The sequence below is a fragment of the Coenobita brevimanus genome, chromosome 25 (genome assembly GCF_032717465.1).
Source record: "Coenobita brevimanus isolate Jiangsu-jjx chromosome 25, ASM3271746v2, whole genome shotgun sequence".
NCBI lineage: Eukaryota > Metazoa > Arthropoda > Malacostraca > Decapoda > Coenobitidae > Coenobita > Coenobita brevimanus.
The window spans coordinates 13,807,127-13,825,617 of record NC_136978.1 but is presented as its reverse complement, the minus strand read 5'-3'; the positions used below and the strand labels follow the sequence as shown (position 1 = coordinate 13,825,617).

The following is an 18,491-nucleotide window of genomic DNA, read 5'->3' as shown; positions in this document are numbered from 1 at the left end:
GTCCCTTCCCTGTGAACTCCGAGGCTTTGTGTAAAGATGCCATTATTATTATTTTCTTTTTTCAATTTCTAATAGGAAGTGTAGTTTGTAATGTGCATGTAGTTTGGTGTTGACTGTTAGAGGAACTTATATTGGAGAGCATGGTACTCTCTGTGTTACTGAAACACTGAAAAAGTTCAGTAAAGGGGGATGGTCAGAAGCTAGTCTCAAGGGCAGATGAAACTGGAGCTCCAGCTTTCCCTGTCATCAGCTTTCCATCCACTGTGAGACTACCGTTCTGCTTGACTGGTTCTACAGTCTACTCCCTACTTACCCAAGAGTCATGTATCATGTTACATCATCATCATCATTTCCAGTGCCTTGCTCCCTCCTTGGACCCATGAATAGGGGATAGCCTTGACAGAAATGCCCCCAGTTCCCTTTGTCTTCACATACCTCTCTCACTTTGTGAACACTTCTCTTGCTTTGCCCAGTCACTACAATATTCTCTTCTTCCATGCCATGTAAAGTCTTCTTCTGCCAGTACTACCCAAGGTATCTCTTTCACAAACTTTCTCTCACACCCTATCTATGGCGTTGTTCGTATATGTCCATACCATGTCAATGTATTCCTTTTTATCCATGGTACAAATCCAATAAAAGGTATTGAAAAATTTTCACACCTTTGCTTATTCTCTTTTTTCTGTATCTTACTCCCAGTCAGAAGTCTACCATGCGTTCCTATTTCTACATGTGTTATTTATTTCTTCTGAATTATTAACTCTGTCCCATTTGTTATGTAACATTTGAATAATCAGTTCATAAATATACTATTAAGTATAAGAGAGTGTTTTGAAAATTGTGTGAAAATTTCAGTTACAGTACTTACAACTGTGTATTTATTCTTGTTGCCCCAAGGTAATATTATTCAGCTTTACAGTGATCTTCATTGTGTAATTGCTTCATTAACCTCTTTAGCATCATGAGAATATTTTAATCATATCTTTTCTACTACCACACAGTTTTATTTTTGCTATTGCTTGACAGTTTTATTCTTGCCACTGTCATATAACTGACTTCAGTTTAAGAGTTATGCTCATAATGAATGGGTTAGAAAGTCTCCATTAACTTCATCATGATGATAGCTTGAGTTTTATTCATGCTAGTGTTGGCTATTTTATTTAGCTTAGGAAAGATCACCAATTTTTTTGTCATATTATTATTTATTATTTTATTTATTATTTATTAGGTGACTTCTAGTGCGATGTTACAGTGAATGGAGAGAGACTGGAATTGGTGAGGGAGTTCAAATACCTGGGTACAGTGATAGAAAAGACAGGAAAATGTGCAAAAAGTGGAAAGTAGAGTGACACAAGGAAGAAAAGTAGCTGGTGCGATGAAGGCCTTGATAAGAAACAGAGGCTTGAGTGTTGCAGCTGCACGAGGCTTACATGAAGGAGTGCTAGTGCTAGCTTTAACATATGGATGTGAGACTATGGTGTGGCATGAAAATGAAAAGTCAAGAGTGAGAGCAGTGGAGATGGGACTGCTGAGGAATGTATGTAGAATACAGAGGGTGGATAGGATACGAAATAATATGATTCGTGAAAGATATTGAGTGTCGGTGGACACCAGAATTGAAGAGAGTGTACTGAGATGGTATGGTCATGTGGAGAGAATAGATAATAATAAAGTGGTGAAAAAGATACAGCAAAATCTCGATATAACGAACTTCAGTAGACCGGAGTTTGCTTTTATCAGATTGGAGGAGCTACCTGACTAAATTCCTACATACCGGAAAAAGTCCGATAAAGACAGAAACAGTATGGACTGCCTGACCACTTCAGGTATGTTCACCACAATAAGATAAATAAATGACATGTTTATCAGTGTACAGTACAGTATTATTATGTATATTATACTATTTAATGAATGCAGTGAAGTTATAGCACAGTACAGTACTGCAATTTTTAGTCAAAACAGTTTAAAAACCATTCATGTGATTTGGACAAATGTCTGATGTATTGGAGAAAGTCCGAGTTAGCAGGGGGAAGCCCGGATGTCACATTTATCGGAATTTTGTATTTTTCGGACTGGCTTGGGCCCCAGTTGGTCAGTTATAGTGGGGTCTTACTGTAGATCTGAGTGAATATGAAGGAAGGAGGAGGCAAGGTAGGCCAAGGAGAAGGTGGAGAGATATGGTGGATGAATGTGTGAGGAAGAGAGGTTTGGAAGTTGGTGAGGCTAGGGAACGTGACAAAAGATGGAGCTGGCTGGGTGAATGTTGTGAAGAGAAGTGCATGATCAGGGCTTTGGCACCCCTTTTTAACGTAGCAGCCTCTGGATTGACTCAATCGGATACGTTTATGTGAAGCTACAGAATGTGGTGAATGTTTTTGGTGTATCCGATAGAGCCAGGATTCCGGGGGCTTGAATGATTAGTGAATGGAAGCGTGGCCCATTGGATTGGGCAGACTTGGGCTATCTGGACATTGCTACTCCTCACCCTGCCCTAGGATGGGAAAGGCGGTCTGGATGATGATGATGATTTTTTATGTGGTAGGTCAAGAAGAAAGTGGATGGATATGGTTTATGGTTTATGTATGATTAAGAAAGCAGGGTGAGTTGATGAGGCAAGAGAACTGACAGGGGATCAAGTTGCTTGGATGAATTATGTTTCAGGGGAGCACGTGAAGGTTTGGCATCTGTAATTTTAACCTGAAAGTACAGTGATCCCTTCGTTATCGTGCATAATTGGTATGGAGTGCATGATAATGAAACTGTGCGATGACAAAAGTATAGAACCTATGAGATCTCTCCTAACCGGTACCAGACATCCCAAGTCCCCACATTTTCCCTTTTACAACAATTTAGACCCACTAAATATATACAGAATGTTATGGTACGGTACGTATCAGAAGCACACATAGGCATGGTTAGGTTAAGAGAAAGTGATGAAAAGGGCACAGTAAGGAAGAAACATTTACCATAGACAGACTTGAAATAGGCTTGAGGTAAGGGTTTCCAATGCTAGGGGAAGGAGAGTTAGTGGTCTCCACTACCTGGGATTAACTCCTGAAGTATGGCCTCATCTTTGAACCCCTCAAAGCCATCAGAAACCACAGACACTTCACCATCATTGTCAGCAAAAAGCAGCACAGGTGCATGATGATGATGATGATGTTTTTGATCCAAGAAATATACAATAGTGGTAGAAGTCTGTGATAACCATGGAATCATTGTACACTGAGCCCTGCTTAAGTCATTCTTCTGTAAGTTGGAAGCTCCCATTAGTCAGATGCAGTTTTGGCATGCTTGTGACTTGTGGGTGGTCAGTGGTTAGATCCATGACAGGTCTGACGTCCGTATGCATGCATAATTGTGACAGTGTGCTGGGTGTGAGTAATTGTCATTTGTAGTCTGGCTTCTGATGTAAGTTCAAGAGACATAATGTGTAAGTGTAAACATAGTTGTAATAATAAGTATAGTGTAATAATATACAGTACAGTCATCCCATGATTATCTTGCATAATTGGTACTGCATATGGTACATTATTGTGAATTTTTATGATGACGAAATCTCACAATAATGAAGACCCAGAACCTATGGGATTTATCTAAATTGGTTTCAGGCACCGAAGATCCAACCCCAGTTTTCCCATTTATGACTTCAGCCATTCATTCATCATCCAATCCTACTTTGCCCCATAAGGAGAGTAGGAGCCCGGGGCTAGGCAAGTTGGTCCTGACATTTAAGATGAGAGTGACCAGCCTCACTCATCCCTGAGTGGCATTACGTGAGCAGTAAACCCCAACCATCCCTTGGATATAAACCTTCTCTGGTTCAATCTGATTGGAGTGCCAGAATTACCCACTGAACCACCAGGTGCCAAAATTTGGTTATATGGTTACCACCCAGCATAGTAAATGGTTTCCTGGTGTACAGGAAACCATTTGGCATGTCACTCAGTGTAGAGTCACCCACAAGCAGAAAGAATAGGAAAGAATGAAGGAAAGAAAGACAGAAGAGGGAGTCTAAAGTCACCCATAGGCAGATGGATGAGGAAAGAATGAAGGAAAGAAAGACAGAAGAGGATGAATGGAAGAAGGATGGAGGAGAGGAAAGGACAGACATCCGAGAGCAGCACTACATCAAGTGGGTGGATGGTGAGTGCCCCCACCTACCACAGTATGACAGTTCAAGACCAACTAAATACATACATAATTTTATGGAGAGTATCAAAAACACACATAGGCATAGTTATGGTAATAGGAAGTGATGAAAAGGACACAATAAGGGAGAATATTTAATCTGTTACTGGGTACTGTACCCTGGAGAGACTTGAGATGGGCATGAGGTAAGGGGTTTCAAGGCTAAGGGGTGAAGAATTAATGGTCCCAACCACCTAGGACTTACTCCTTGAGAAGAGTCTCATCTAATATGGGTAGGGTAAGTGTGTGTGCTTGTGCGTCTTGTTGTGCCAAGTCTCCAGCTCAGCCCCTCTTAGGCATGTGATGATGAAATTTTTGCCTGAAAAATGCTCTATTATGGCTTGAGTGCAAACTTTAAGCATACCGTGATAACCATGTGCTTTCTGTCCAAAGAATTATAGTTCCATAACAAGTTGTGTATTTTCTTGTCATTTTTTGTTATTTGCATACTGTAGTATGTAACTACAGTATTGTAGAGTATCTGCATGATGTAACAATACTTGTTGCCATGGCCTTTACATTTATTGTGGTACAAAAAATAATGCCCTCCTCACTTGATGTAGTGATGTCTACTTTGTCCTTCTCCTTTATAATTCTTTTTCTGTGTCTGTCCTTCCTTCTTGTTTCTCCCATCTTTCCTGTCACTTTTTATTACACTTATTTCCTTTTCAGGTAGCTTTCCATTGAGTGACAAACCAAATGGCATCTTGTAAGCCAGGAAACCATTTAGTGTCGGGTGATAACCATGTAACCAGCCCATACGTGTTCCCTGCATGACATCAAATGGGTTGGCCTAGGGTTAGTGCCCCTCCCCGTAAAACAAGTAACTCAAAGTCGAACAGTCACCCCTTCTGGGATTATGGCATCTGGCAATAGATAGATAGAGAGAGAGATCATTATACTGTATGGTTAATTACCCATATTTCGCAGTGGAAATTCGAGAAAAAGTAAAATATATTGGCAGGGTGTCAGTACTGCTTTTAACAAACTTAATCAACTAAGTGTCAAAGTTTTGAAAGGTCTTTTCACTTCCAGACTGTTTGCCTAGTTGTGTCCTGCCACACAGCTCACTTCATGTACTCATGACTGCTTGCTCATACTCCTGTTCAGTAAGACGTGCTTAGAGCATTACCAACCTCCCCTCTCATTTCAAAATGTCTGATTGTCAAGCAAGTGCATCTTTATTTTCAGAGACCAAGAGGGTTCACCATACCTTGTGAAAAAAATATTCATCTATCAGTCTGTCTGTAGCCAGATGCCTTAATCCTGTAAGGGATAGCCAAGAACATATTGCTTCCACATTGCCCTGACCCGTGCCATTTGACTGCCCACCCTTTAACGCAAATGCCCCTTTCTCTTATTTATCTCTCCATGCCATTCCCTCACATCATCCATGATCTCCCCCCCTCCCCCTTTGACCTCACTCATATATACTTGCCTATTCCATCTCTCATTCTCCACCCTCTCGATCTGTCACTCTGTAGCCAGATGCCTTTATCCTGTAAGGACTGGCCTAAAACAAATGACCTCCACATCACCTTGCCATTTGACTGCCCTCCCTCCAACTCACATTCCCCTTTCTCTTATATGTCTCTCCACACCATTCCTCCACCTCATCCTTGGTCCTCCCCTCCCCCCTTCCACATCATTTACATACTTTCGTCTAGTCAGTCTGTCATTCTCCACCTTTTTGACATGGTCAAACCATTTCATAATATTTCATATAACACTTTCAGTCAGAAGATGGTGGCAGCCATCATCCACTCACTTGATATAGTGTAGCCTACTTCTTCCTTCACCTTTTTCATTCTTCTTCTGTGTCTGCCTTCCTCTCTACCTATTTCTTACATCTTTCCTGTCACTTTTTAATACTCTTCTTTCATTTCCAGGTGGCTTTACACTTAGTGATCAGCATAATGGTTCCCTGTAAGCCAGGAAACCATTTACAGTGCTGGGTGGTAACCATATAATTAACCCATACATGTTCCCTGTGTGTCAAGATGTGGATTCGTGGAGGATTAATGCTCCTCCCCATAAAACAATGAACAGAGTCAAACAGCCACCACCTATGGGATTTTGGTGTCTGGCTATAGATAGACTTTCAGTCACATTCGTATCATTATAACAATGCTTCTTTACTTCCACATTTGTCTTTCAGTCTGTCCATATAACTCCACATTGTTTCATATTGTTTTGTTTATAAAGGCTCCAACAGGCATGCATGCATCAGCCTTGGGTCACCAATTGGCAGCTCTCCATGCAGCTTGATCTTTAATAGCCTCTCTGTTTAGTCCTTTATCCCTGAGATCTTGTCCGAGGTAATTTTCGGCCTGCCTCAAGCATCTTTATCTTCATTGTTCACTTTCCCCCTCCCCACCCAGTTGTTATTCACATCCTTTCCATATGCTCAAACAGTCTCAATTTGCCCCTTCTCATCACAGCACTAATACATTCAAATCCCATCCTTCCTCTGAGCTCATCATTTGCAATCTTTTTTTTTTTTTTAAATGCGAAGAAGAAGGAACCAAAGGGCACGAGCCCGCAATTGTTGTTCCTTCCAAGCTAAAGAGAGAGCCAAATTCAAGATCCGATCATTTTGAGATGCCTGGACACACTTCGTTTGAAAGACTGGAGATCATAGGAAGCAGGAAACACAGACAGAGGGAGACAGTTCCAGAGTTGATCAGTTGCATAAGTGAAGGACTGGGAGTAATGGTTAACTCTTGCATTAGAGAGTTGGACAGAAAAGGGATGAGAGTTTGCTGCTAGACGGGTGCTACGTGCCCATCGTAGAGGTGGAGGAATGCGTGCAGACAGTTCAGAGGAGCAGTGACCATTGAAGTAGCGATAGAAAAGAGATAAAGATGCAACAGTGCGGCGAAGAGACAGAGGTTGAAGGGAGTCAGTAAGAGGAGGAGAGTTAATGAGACGAAAAGCCTTTGACTCCACCCTATTGAGAAGAGCTGTATGTGGGGAGCCTTCCCACACATGGGAGTTGTACTCCACACAGGGGCGGATAAAACCCCTGTATAGAGTCAACAATTGTGCAAGGGTAAAGAAAGAACGGAGTCGGCTTAGCACACCTAATCTCTTGGAAGCAGATTTTACAAGAGATGTAATATGATCTTTCCAAGATAAGTCCCGAGTAAATGAAACTCCAAGTATGTTCAAGGGTGCTGCAAGATTAAGCTGAATATTATTAAACACCCCATGCCTGTCATTTCAAAGACATGTTACGCAACCATCTTATCATTATCATCTTTATTTGTTTAAGCCTATGAGTATCCCCTCTCACTCTGTGAACACTCCACTTACTCTTCCTTCTTGGTCATGATTCTCTTCTGCACCATGCAGAATCTGTCTCCACTACAAAATCCTCTCAAATAACTTATTTCTAATGTTCTTACTCTTGACTTGCGCCCATCCAACAGGGTCGAAGCTTCGCTTCCGTACATTATAATGGATATCACAGTGCTGTCATAGTGACTTTTTTTTTTTTTTCAATTTTTTTTTTTTTTATCACTGCATTCAGTGACCCAGCAACCTTTCCTCCCTGCTGTACCTCTTCAAGCACTTATCCTCTGAACTTCCATCCTTATTCACCACTGTCCAAGTGTTTGTAGACACTCACACACTCCACTTCCTCACCATCCAGCCTCACTGTGCATTCTGTGACTTCATTTCTCTCAAAGACCATAACTTTATCTATGTAAACCTTTAGGTTCCATTTTGCATACACTTCCAAATTCAATTACCAAGCCTTGCAGCTCACATTCATCTTCACTTAACATTACAGTGTCATCAGCAAACAAGTTTTTTTTTTTTTTTTTTTTTTTTTTTTTTATGTGACCGACTCCGGGCATAGGCTTCACAGCCTGCTTTCAAGGCCCAATAGTCCTCCTACGTACCGGACACCTCTACATGTCACCACTTCGGCCCTAACACCCACCGTCCATATTGAATACATGCTAGGGCTGTCTCATACAGGACTGGTGTATTGGTATTAGCGGGGGTATTTTTACGACATGTCGGCGGGGCTTCTGGTAGATCAGTAAAGTCTGATTTTTGTGAAATTCAAATCCTTAAACTGTTCCCTGCCTCAGCGGGATTTGAACCCGGGTCCGTCAGGACTGCAGGCCAACTCTCTACCGATTGAGCCACCGCCTCCCCTACAGGAAATTCCAAAAACTCTACTCTTTCACATTAGAGACACTCCAGCTTCCACTGTCCTACCTTGTATCTCTTCTATAACTCCATCTCTGATCCACCTGGTGAACAAACCTACATCTTTTCTATCCTTAATGACCTAGAGCAGCTTGTACAGCACCCTACCGGTATCCCAGACCGCCTTGGAGAGAGCTCCAACATACTTGACCTCTTCCATACAACTAATCCTTCTGCATACACCATTAATCTTTTCTCTCCGTTGGGCTCCTTCGATCACAACCTTATCACCTTAACCTGTCCTATCACTCCGGTACGGCCTGTGGACCCTCCAGGGAAACGTCGCCTGTGGCATTTTGGAGCCACGGATTGGGAGGCCCTCAGGCAGTACGTCTCTGATTTTCCCTGGGATGATTATTGCTTCCATGGCCGGGAGCCATCTGAGTGTGCCTTGTGCATTATGGAGGTTATTCTCTCGGACATGGAAGCATACATTCCTTTCTCGTATCCTTTGACTAACGCAAGAAAGCCTTGGTTTAATCACGCTTGTTCTAATCCTGTCCGCAACAAGGAGAGGGCCTACAAAAGGTACTGGAGCCAACCCACCCCTGAATCACATCATCTTTACGTTTCTGCCTGGAATCGTGCTAAGTCTGTTCACTCTAAAAATAATTTCATCCGTACTAAATGCTGTCAACTCTCCAACTCGAATTTTTCCCGCTCCTTCTGGCACCTTGCCAAAAACCTTTCTAGCAACTTTACCTCATCATTTTTCCCTCCTCTTTTCTACTCTGATGGTTCTGTAGCTATTTCTTCTACTGATAAAGCAGATCTCTTCGCATAGACTTTCTCCTCCAATTCCACCTTAGACGATTCCGGTGCTGTTCCTCCATCACTTCCCCCCTCTGACTTCCTCATGGATGACATTAAAATTTCTTCAGCTGATGTATTTTCTGCCATCACTGGCCTCAATACTAACAAGGCATATGGGCCTGATGGAGTCCCTCATGTTGTTCCCAAGAACTGTGCTTCTGTGCTTACGCCCTGCCTAGGCAAACTCTTTCACCTGTGTCTGTCAACTTGTACCTTTCCTTCTTGCTGTAAGTTTGCTCTCATTCAGCCAGTCCCCAAAAAGGGTGACCTCTCCCAACCCTCCAACTATCGTCCAGTTGCTTTAACGTCCTGTATTTCAAAAGTTTTCGAGTCAATTCTCAATAGAAAAATTTTAAGGCATCTTTCCTATCACAACCTTCTTTCTGATCGTCGGTACAGGTTCCGTCAGGGACACTCCACTGGCGATCTTCTCACCTACCTTTCAGACTCTTGGTCATCCTCCTTTCAGGACTTTGGTGAAAGCTTTGCCATTGCACTTGACATCTCAAAGGCTTTCGATCAAGTCTGGCATAAATCTTTAATTTCCAAACTGCCCTCTTACGGTTTCTATCCTTCTATCTGTGCCTTCATCGCTAGCTTCCTTTCTGGTTGTTCTGCCGCCTTTGTAGACAGCCATCATTCTTCTCCTAGATCTATCAACAGTGGTGTTCCTCAGGGCTCTGTCCTATCACCAACTCTCTTCCTTTTATTCACCAGTGACCTTCTAAGCCGTACATCTAACCCTATCCACTCATACGCTGATGACTCCACCCTTCACCTTTCCATTCGGTTCCCTCAACGCCCATCTCAGCAGTTACTTCAACAAACAAGGGATGAGGCTATGGCACACCTAATGTCTGACGTGGCTCGTATCTCTGACTGGGGTAAAAATAATCTTGTTTTTAATGCATCTAAGACTCAGTTTTTACACCTATCAACCCGTCAAAATCTTCCACATGTATACCCACTAATGTTTAATAATATTCAGCTTAATCCTGCATCATCCTTGAACATGCTTGGGGTTTCATTTACTCGGGACTTATCTTGGAAAGATCATATTACATCTCTTGTAAAATCTGCTTCCAAGAGATTGGGTGTGCTAAGCCGACTCCGTTCTTTCTTTACCCCTGCACAATTGTTGACTCTATACAGGAGTTTTATCTGCCCCTGTATGGAGTACAACTCTCATGTGTGGGGAGGCTCCCCACATACAGCTCTTCTCAATAGGGTGGAATCAAAGGCTTTTCGTCTCATTAACTCTCCTCCTCTTTCTGACTCCCTTCAACCTCTGTCTCTTCACCGCACTGTTGCATCTTAATCTCGTTTCTATCGCTACTTTAATGGTCACTACTCCTCTGAACTGTCTACATGCATTCCTCCACCTCTACGACGGGCGCGTCGCACCCGTCTAGCAGCAAACTCTCATCCCTTTTCTGTCCAACTCTCTAATGCAAGAGTTAACCGTTACTCCCAGTCCTTCATTCATGCAACAGGTCAACTCTGGAACTGTCTCCCTCTGTCTGTATTTCCTGCTGCCTATGATCTCCAGTCTTTCAAACGCAGTGTGTCCAGGCATCTCGAAATGAATGGATCTTGAATTTGGCTCTCTCGTATTTTGTTTTTCTCTTGGAGGGAACACTTATTGCGGGCTCATGGCCTTTGATTCCTTCTTCCTCACATAAAAAAAAAAAAAAAAACTGTGTAAAGTGAACAGCCATGAGACATGACATATGCCAGTTTCAGTCCAACTCTCAGATAATAGAAGTCATGTGGTCCACTGTCCCCCCCCCACACACATGCATGTACGCACGCATAAGCACACACACACACACACACACACACACACACACACACACACACACACACACACACACACACACATGCATGCATGCACACACGCACGCATGCACTGCAGCTTTCATCTTCACAACATTCAACAACTTCTCGTCATACTCCATATAATTTTAATCATTCCACATTCCATGTCCATCTCCTTTGTCATATGCTTTCTCCAAATCCATGAAAACATCATACACTTTCATTCCCTTCTGTAGATTCTTTTCCACTAATCATCTTAGGATGAATGTCTGATCAGTGCAGCCTCTTCTCTTCCTAAAACCCCCTTGTTCTACTCCAACTAATTCCTCAGTTACAGGTATTTCCTTAACTCTGGCAATAAATATCTTACCATATATTTTTCCTATTAAACTGAGAAGAAAAATACCTCCATGAGTACTACATACTTCTCTTCTCCGTTTTCCTTTTTACTGGGGAACAGTTATATCTGACCTCCAGGATGCTACCTGCCTCGCAGGCCAATCTGCACATCTATATTCATTCTGTTAGTATGAGTAACTCTCTTCCATATTCCAACATTTCACCACACACTCCATCAGTTCATGGGGCATTCCTCATTTTTACTTCTTCATTGCTTCTAATACTTTCATCCAACCGATCTCTCCTTACTCGCCTCTGTTATTAACCCAGCCATTCCCCAACTACCTATACTTACACTGCTTTCAATCTCTGTTCCCTAAAATGTTCTTTCCTTTTTCTCACTTTTCTACCTTCTCTGCCAATATTCTGCCATTTTTGTCATTCACTCCTCTACTGCTTCCTCTATCTTCTAGTCGTGTATTCTTGACCTGCTTCCAGAATACTGTAGTTTCTTACATACCCTCCACACTGCACTCAGATTTCTTTTAAACTCATCATCCACACATTTCTTAGTCTTACTAATCTTTTCACCTCTCTCCTTTTCTCTGCATGTAGCTCTCTTTTCCATCTCTCCACCTCATCCATTCCTCCATTTCCCATCCAGTTGCAGTATGTCTTCGTTCTAGAAAGCTACAGCCTGTTTCACCTTGTAATGGGGTCTGTAAATGCCCATGTTGCCTGTAGCCAAAACAAGGATCATCTGTTTGGCTCAGTGGTAACGTGTGCGGATGAAGCGCAAGGGCCTGTGTTCGAATCTCGGCTAGACTAGTGATTAACCCCTTAACCGCGGGGCGTCACTTTCGTCACGCTTGGGAGCAAGAGATCATACCGCGGGGCGTCACTTTTGTGATTCTGTGTTATTTTGAATTCACCCGGGCTTCCAAGTGGGGGCTTGTATCATTTATCAGTACTGCCAATGTCCAACACTAGTCAGCACTCCTAATCTCATCTGTACTCCCATCCATTGTTGACAATTTAGCCATTTCTCCCCGTTCTTGACTTCCCTCCCTACCCCCCCTCCATTACCCTATCCTCTCGCCTGCCCGGCCGTGCTACGCTAAGTAAATCTTCCCTGGAATTTTTCACTGATTTCATCCATTGAAATAAGCCCTATGCCCTATTCTTATACCAAATAATATGTACAAGAAAGAAATAAGGTAAGTGAGAGTGCCATACACCTGGAATTGGCTAATTATCACCTGACAACACCTCACGTGTACTCGTTCGCTAATTTTCGCTGTTTATTTCCCCTTGAAATATGCCGTATAATCAATTTTCGTAATAAATATACATATAAGGAGGGAAGGGAGAAGCCTAAGTGATATTTACATTCACCTGGAACTACCTAATTTATAATGTATTGTCTAGATTTCCTGCCAATCATTTCAGTGCTATATATAGCTGTTTCAAGAGGCTAACATTGGTATTAATGAATTTCCCTAGGTAGGCCACCACCCCAGCCCACCCTTATCAGTTCACTCTCATCTTCTAACGTGGAGGTACGTCAGTTCGCTCTTGCTAGCTTCAGAGACTTTTCACCCCCATGCAAAGGGCCCTGTGACCTTTACCCCCTACTAAACCTCGTGTGGAAAGAGGTAAAGGGCTGACAATTGATAAAAGAGTGACTACGATCTTTCTATTGAGTAAAACAGTGCAAGTGGAATTGTAAATAATGTGTAAATAACGTGTAAACAGCAAGTGAAAGTAATGAATGTAAATATACGTGAACAGTGGAAAATAGTTTCAGAAGTTACTTCAAGTGACAGTGCATAACACAGTGTAAATAAAATAGAAATGTAAATAACGTAAATAAAATAGAGAATGTAAATAGAAATGTAAATGAGTAGTATTATAAGAATATGAGTATATACCCTAGGAGTAATGAAAGTGAAAATTTCACTCTAGCATGTCTGAATACTATGAGTTATGAGAATGAAGGTGAAAGTGACATTCACTCTCAATGCTAGTATACAGGACGAGAAAGTGAATGCTATGTATTTTGCTGAAAGAAATTGAATCCCTACAGTGACAATAAACTAATACTACTGAAGGAAACTTATGGATAAAGACTGTAGATATATATAAGTGTTATATAGTAATAGAAATATAAAGTGTGAGGGGTTTCATGAATAATAAATGACAGAGTACCAAGAGCGAACTAGCGCAAGTGCGATGGTCAGACGCGCTCGTAATTTTCATTGCTTTCACAGTGGGTTTTTTTTTGGAGTATGGATCCCAAACTACTTGAAAATCATAGAGTAGTGTTTATAGTGTTAATATCGGCTGTGGTAATCATATTACGGGTTGTCGGGAAGTGTAAAGTGGAGACTTCGTTACCCAACTTCAGAGGTCTCCACAAGTCCTACGGTAACCGACGAAGGCTCAACAAACATTCCAGGAGAAAGCTGAAGGTATGTGCCATAAGCATATGTAATTTTAATATTCTAGGACTAATAACTGATTTTTGGCAAGTATTTTTTGAGAGTCTGTCGGAGCCCGAATAACCCCGCGGCACACGCAAAACATTGGTAAACATGCCCGCGGTGTAGGGGTTAATTTGCTACGTTTCATTTCACACGTACTACTTCTTCATTCCACCATGCTATTCCTTGTACCCCTTTACATCTGTTCACGTTACACACTTCTTCACATGCTATGCAGATTTCTTTTGTGAATGTCTTACACATGCCTTTCAGTTCATCCATCTGCTTCAGCTCACATCTACCCAGTTTGTCTTCCACATCACTCTTGTATTTTGCCTTTCATTCATCCTCTTGCGGCTTTCTACTGTCTTTTTTGGAACTGCATCCTCCTGTCTTTCTTTTCTTCTGTTCTTCCAATGCAGTCTGAAGTTAGGGTCTACTCTCGTGACACTTGCTGAATGTAGCGTAGCATCTGGTTTGAGCCATCTCTGAATTATCCTAGCTGCCATGTGAAACATGTAGCACTTCAAATGTATTGTGGCATGCACAGCTTCGGTTGTGAGGTGGCTTTTAGTCTGCCATTAAGGTATGTGGACTAAACTGCAATAGGACAAAAATCAGCAGTAAGGGATGCATTTTTAAAATTTATTGAAAAAATTGATTTAATTATTGCTACCTTTAAATTATTTTATTTAGTTTGGGATTAGAAATAGATTATGAATGGGTTATAGGAGACTTTCTAACCTTGCCACAGCAAAGAATCTCTCCAAAACCAAGCTACATTGTCTGGGAGTTAACATGAAATACCATCGTATTAAAGGGGTTAAGGTGGAGATTGTAATAGAAAATTCTTCCTCTGCAGGGTGGTGTGCGCTTAGAGAACTTGGAAGAGCTTTTACAAAGTATCGTTGGACCTGGTGGCATGGCTCAGGAGGGAGTTGGGCCATGGCTGTGGAATCTGTTGGTCAAGGTACAGGAGCTCTTTACTGCAGTCACACAGGAATTTGTCCACAGCCACCGCCAGAAGAGGAGCAGCAGTCATACTGATATTTCACGCATTCTTGCTAAGGTGAGTGAGAATACAAAAGGTCCACATTTTGTCATCTTTCTTTAAGCTATCGTTTTTTGCTGTTAATGTAAATTGCAGTAATTATGTATTCAGATTCCATTGCTACTTATGAAGCTGATTTTCAGTTTCCCCAGATTTATGGTACAGTATAAGAATTCTTTGTTTAACACTTTCACAACACATTTTTTATTATAAAGTGTTACAGTGTTAAATATAGGAACACTTTTGACATAACATGCCATTAGTCATTATTAAGCAGTTAGAATTTGCAATGAAGGGTCAAGATTAGGCTGTTACAAATCACACTCAGTTATCTCTATCATTTCTATAGACTGCTTATTGCATATTGTACAGTGACTCCTCTATTTTTGCAGCTAATATGTCACTGACTTTTACTGTGCGAATCAAAGCACTCATATGGTACCAGTGAAGCCCATGTTGTATGGCTAACTCATACGGTGAAATACAGAAATTTTCCCAGAATCTCCCTTTTGCCTCTCTTGAAAAATTTTTATTGCACCGCAAATCATACCTAACATTCAGTGGAGTAAACATACAACCTCTAGGAACATGACTGGGCATAAGATAGGTTAATTAGAGTGTACAAGTAGTAATGGACAGAACAACAAAGGAACCTGCTGATACCTTTCTACCTACACTAGTAGCCAGTTTACAATGGGTTAAAGTTATTGTATAATAATTGTCACTGCATTTAACAGCACAGTCAGTAATCAAACTGCTTTATTGATTAGATGATGTATGTATGTATTGTTTTTGTGTTTAGCATGCATTAAATCCCCCCAAGTTTTTGTTAATGAATCATTCTGACAAGACAGGTGAGAGAGAATATACATGAAGATACAGACGGCCAGTGTGGCGGGTCACTGCCTACATATCGGTTTCATTCCTATGGTAATGATGTGCCTTGCGGCGACTGGCTTCCGCACGCAGATAACGTCAAAATGTAATAATGCTGTATGCATTCCACACTCACTTATAAAGTACTTACTGTAGTAAGCATTTGATTTGACCTGAGTAAATTAGATTGAATGTTGGCAGAGTTATTTTAGGGTAAATTTGACTAAAAGAACAAGGAGTGTTTTGAGAAGTATCGTATTCATGAGGATAGAAATTAATGATGAGGAATAATTAACTATGAGAATTTCGTATTCTCAGCCAAGAATACACTGTTAAGAATGCTGGCCCTCTAATTGTGATACATATGAGAGAAAAGAGTCATCTGGTTCACAATTGAGAGTGGCCAAATTGGTGTAAATGTTGCCGGCCAAGTTGACATACATCGCCAAGTAGGACTTTAACCTGCCCCATCCCGACCGATTTTCCATCGCTGACTCCCCCCAATCCCGACCAATTTTGGAAAAAAAAATTTTTGGCTCAAACTTCCGCTTTTGGTGAGAAACATCGAAAATTCATAGAGAAATCGCTCACCTGAAGTTTAAAATACTCGATACAGGTAGCAGTACCCCTTACCGTACTGGGTTTTCTATCAGGCTGGCTGCAAAGAAAACGAGTTCTATGGGAGGGTAACTATTCCACACCACTCATAAACAGTACTTATTTATTTATTTGGTACGAATATGTATGTAGTACGAGAGTATATTGGTTTTCACACTGTAATATAGGCAATATAAGCATTGTTTCACTCACCAAACACATCATCATACATGACCTTTTTTGGCAACAGTCGTTTCTGACTGTTTCTTCCTCTAATGCTGCGTAAACATTGTCCTCCACATTGTCATCGATTGGGGAATCACTCTGGCCCTGAATTTCGTACCATGGCACGACATGTCTTTACTGGCCAGGTCACTGGTAACAGGTGAATTGTCGAGACAATGGCGTGCGGGGGGGGGGGAGGTCATGCGGGGTAAGGCATTGTCCCTGCCTGGCATCTTGTAGAGGAAGGTGTCCCGTGTATACGTACCAAAAATCACATGCGAAAATTGAAAATTGTGGAAATTAGGGACCTTGCAATTGATGCACGTTTATATACATCAACGGAACTGACAGTGACAAAACGTATGGATGTATATATACGTCAACGGGACACGGTGGTTTGAATGTCAGAACCTGGCATTCTTTGTTATGGAGACCAATTTCAGGAATTTTCCCATGCATATTGTTCTTTTTCACCACATTCAGGCATGGGTAGGGTTTTTTTATATGCCCAAATGGTGAATAGCGCATGTGGAACCCACGCAAATGGAGGGGTCACTGATACACAGTTACTGATAACTTTATTAACATTCTGACACCAGTTTTGCGGCCTTGAATGTGATTTTTAAAAATATTTTTTCAGAAGATATCCTTTCGTACTGGAACATAGCCCTCACTATAAGCTACTGAATTTTTCATATAATACAGTAGTTTTCAGGTACTCATCTCCATTGCAAAGTGAGGAATTACTGTATCTGTTACATGGAAAAGATATTGATATTTTACTTGCATCCCAAACTTTAATGAGGCATGCTTGTAGTGCTTTTCAAATTATAATTATAGTATCTATCTATCTATCGCCAAACGCCTCAATCCCGTTCGGGGTAGCCACAAACTAATCGCCTCCATGTCGCCCTGTCCCCCGCCATTTCACTGCCCTGCTCCCAACTCACACCCCCATCTTTCATATACCTCTCCTCCCCATCCCTTCATCTCATCCTCGGCCTCCCCCTCCCCCTTCCCCCCTCCACCTCACTCACATACACTCTCTTCGTCAGTCTTTCACCCTCCATCCTCTCCACATGGCCAAACCACCTCAGTGTATTCCTCCTAATGCTTCCTATCACATCCACTTCCACACCACAACGCTCCTTTATATCCTCATTTGTCAGCCTGTCTCTCCAGGTGACTCCACAGGCTCCTCTTAAATAACTTATTTCCACTGCTCTCACTCTTGACTTGTGTCCTTCCAGCAACGTCCAAGCTTCACTTCCATACATTAGAGTTGGTATCACAGTACTGTCATGTAGTAACTTTTTCACTTCCATGCTCACTTCCCTGTTATTAATCACTGCTTTCCAGGAACCAGCAACCATTCTTCCCTGCTGTACTCTTTCAAGCACTTCACCCTCCAAACCTCCATCCTTACTCGTCACACTACCCAGGTACTTAAATGTACTCTCATTTTCCAATTCCTCACCATCCAATCTCACTGTACATTCACTGACTTCACCTCTCTCAAAGACCATCACTTTACTCTTCCCTACATTCACCTTTAGATTCCATTTCTTACACACTCTCCCAAACTCATCCACCAAGCCTTGAAGCTCTCCTGTGTCTTCACTCAACAACACAGTTTCATCTGCAAACAACAGTTCAGGGAGTTTCGAAACACTATCCTCTGTCACCAGGGCCACTCCAACATCCACTGCCCTACCTTGTACCTCTTTTATTACCCCATCCATGTACAGATTGAACAACCATGGAGACATGACACATCCCTGTTTCCACCCAACCTTCAAAGAGAAAAATTCACTCAGTTCACCATCCACACGCACTGCAGCCTTAACACCATCATACATACTCTTCACAGCATT

The 18,491-nt window shown here is 41.8% G+C and overlaps 1 protein-coding gene across 1 annotated transcript in view; it reads left to right on the top strand.

Annotated features, from left to right (window-relative positions):
- LOC145393722 (uncharacterized) overlaps positions 1-18,491 on the top strand; it is an 848,279-nt gene that overhangs the window by 175,611 nt on the left and 654,177 nt on the right. Inside the window, exon 22 of the mRNA XM_080267765.1 lies at positions 14,731-14,937. Coding sequence (XP_080123891.1) covers positions 14,731-14,937 — 207 coding nt within the window. The remainder of the gene's footprint in view (positions 1-14,730; positions 14,938-18,491) is intronic.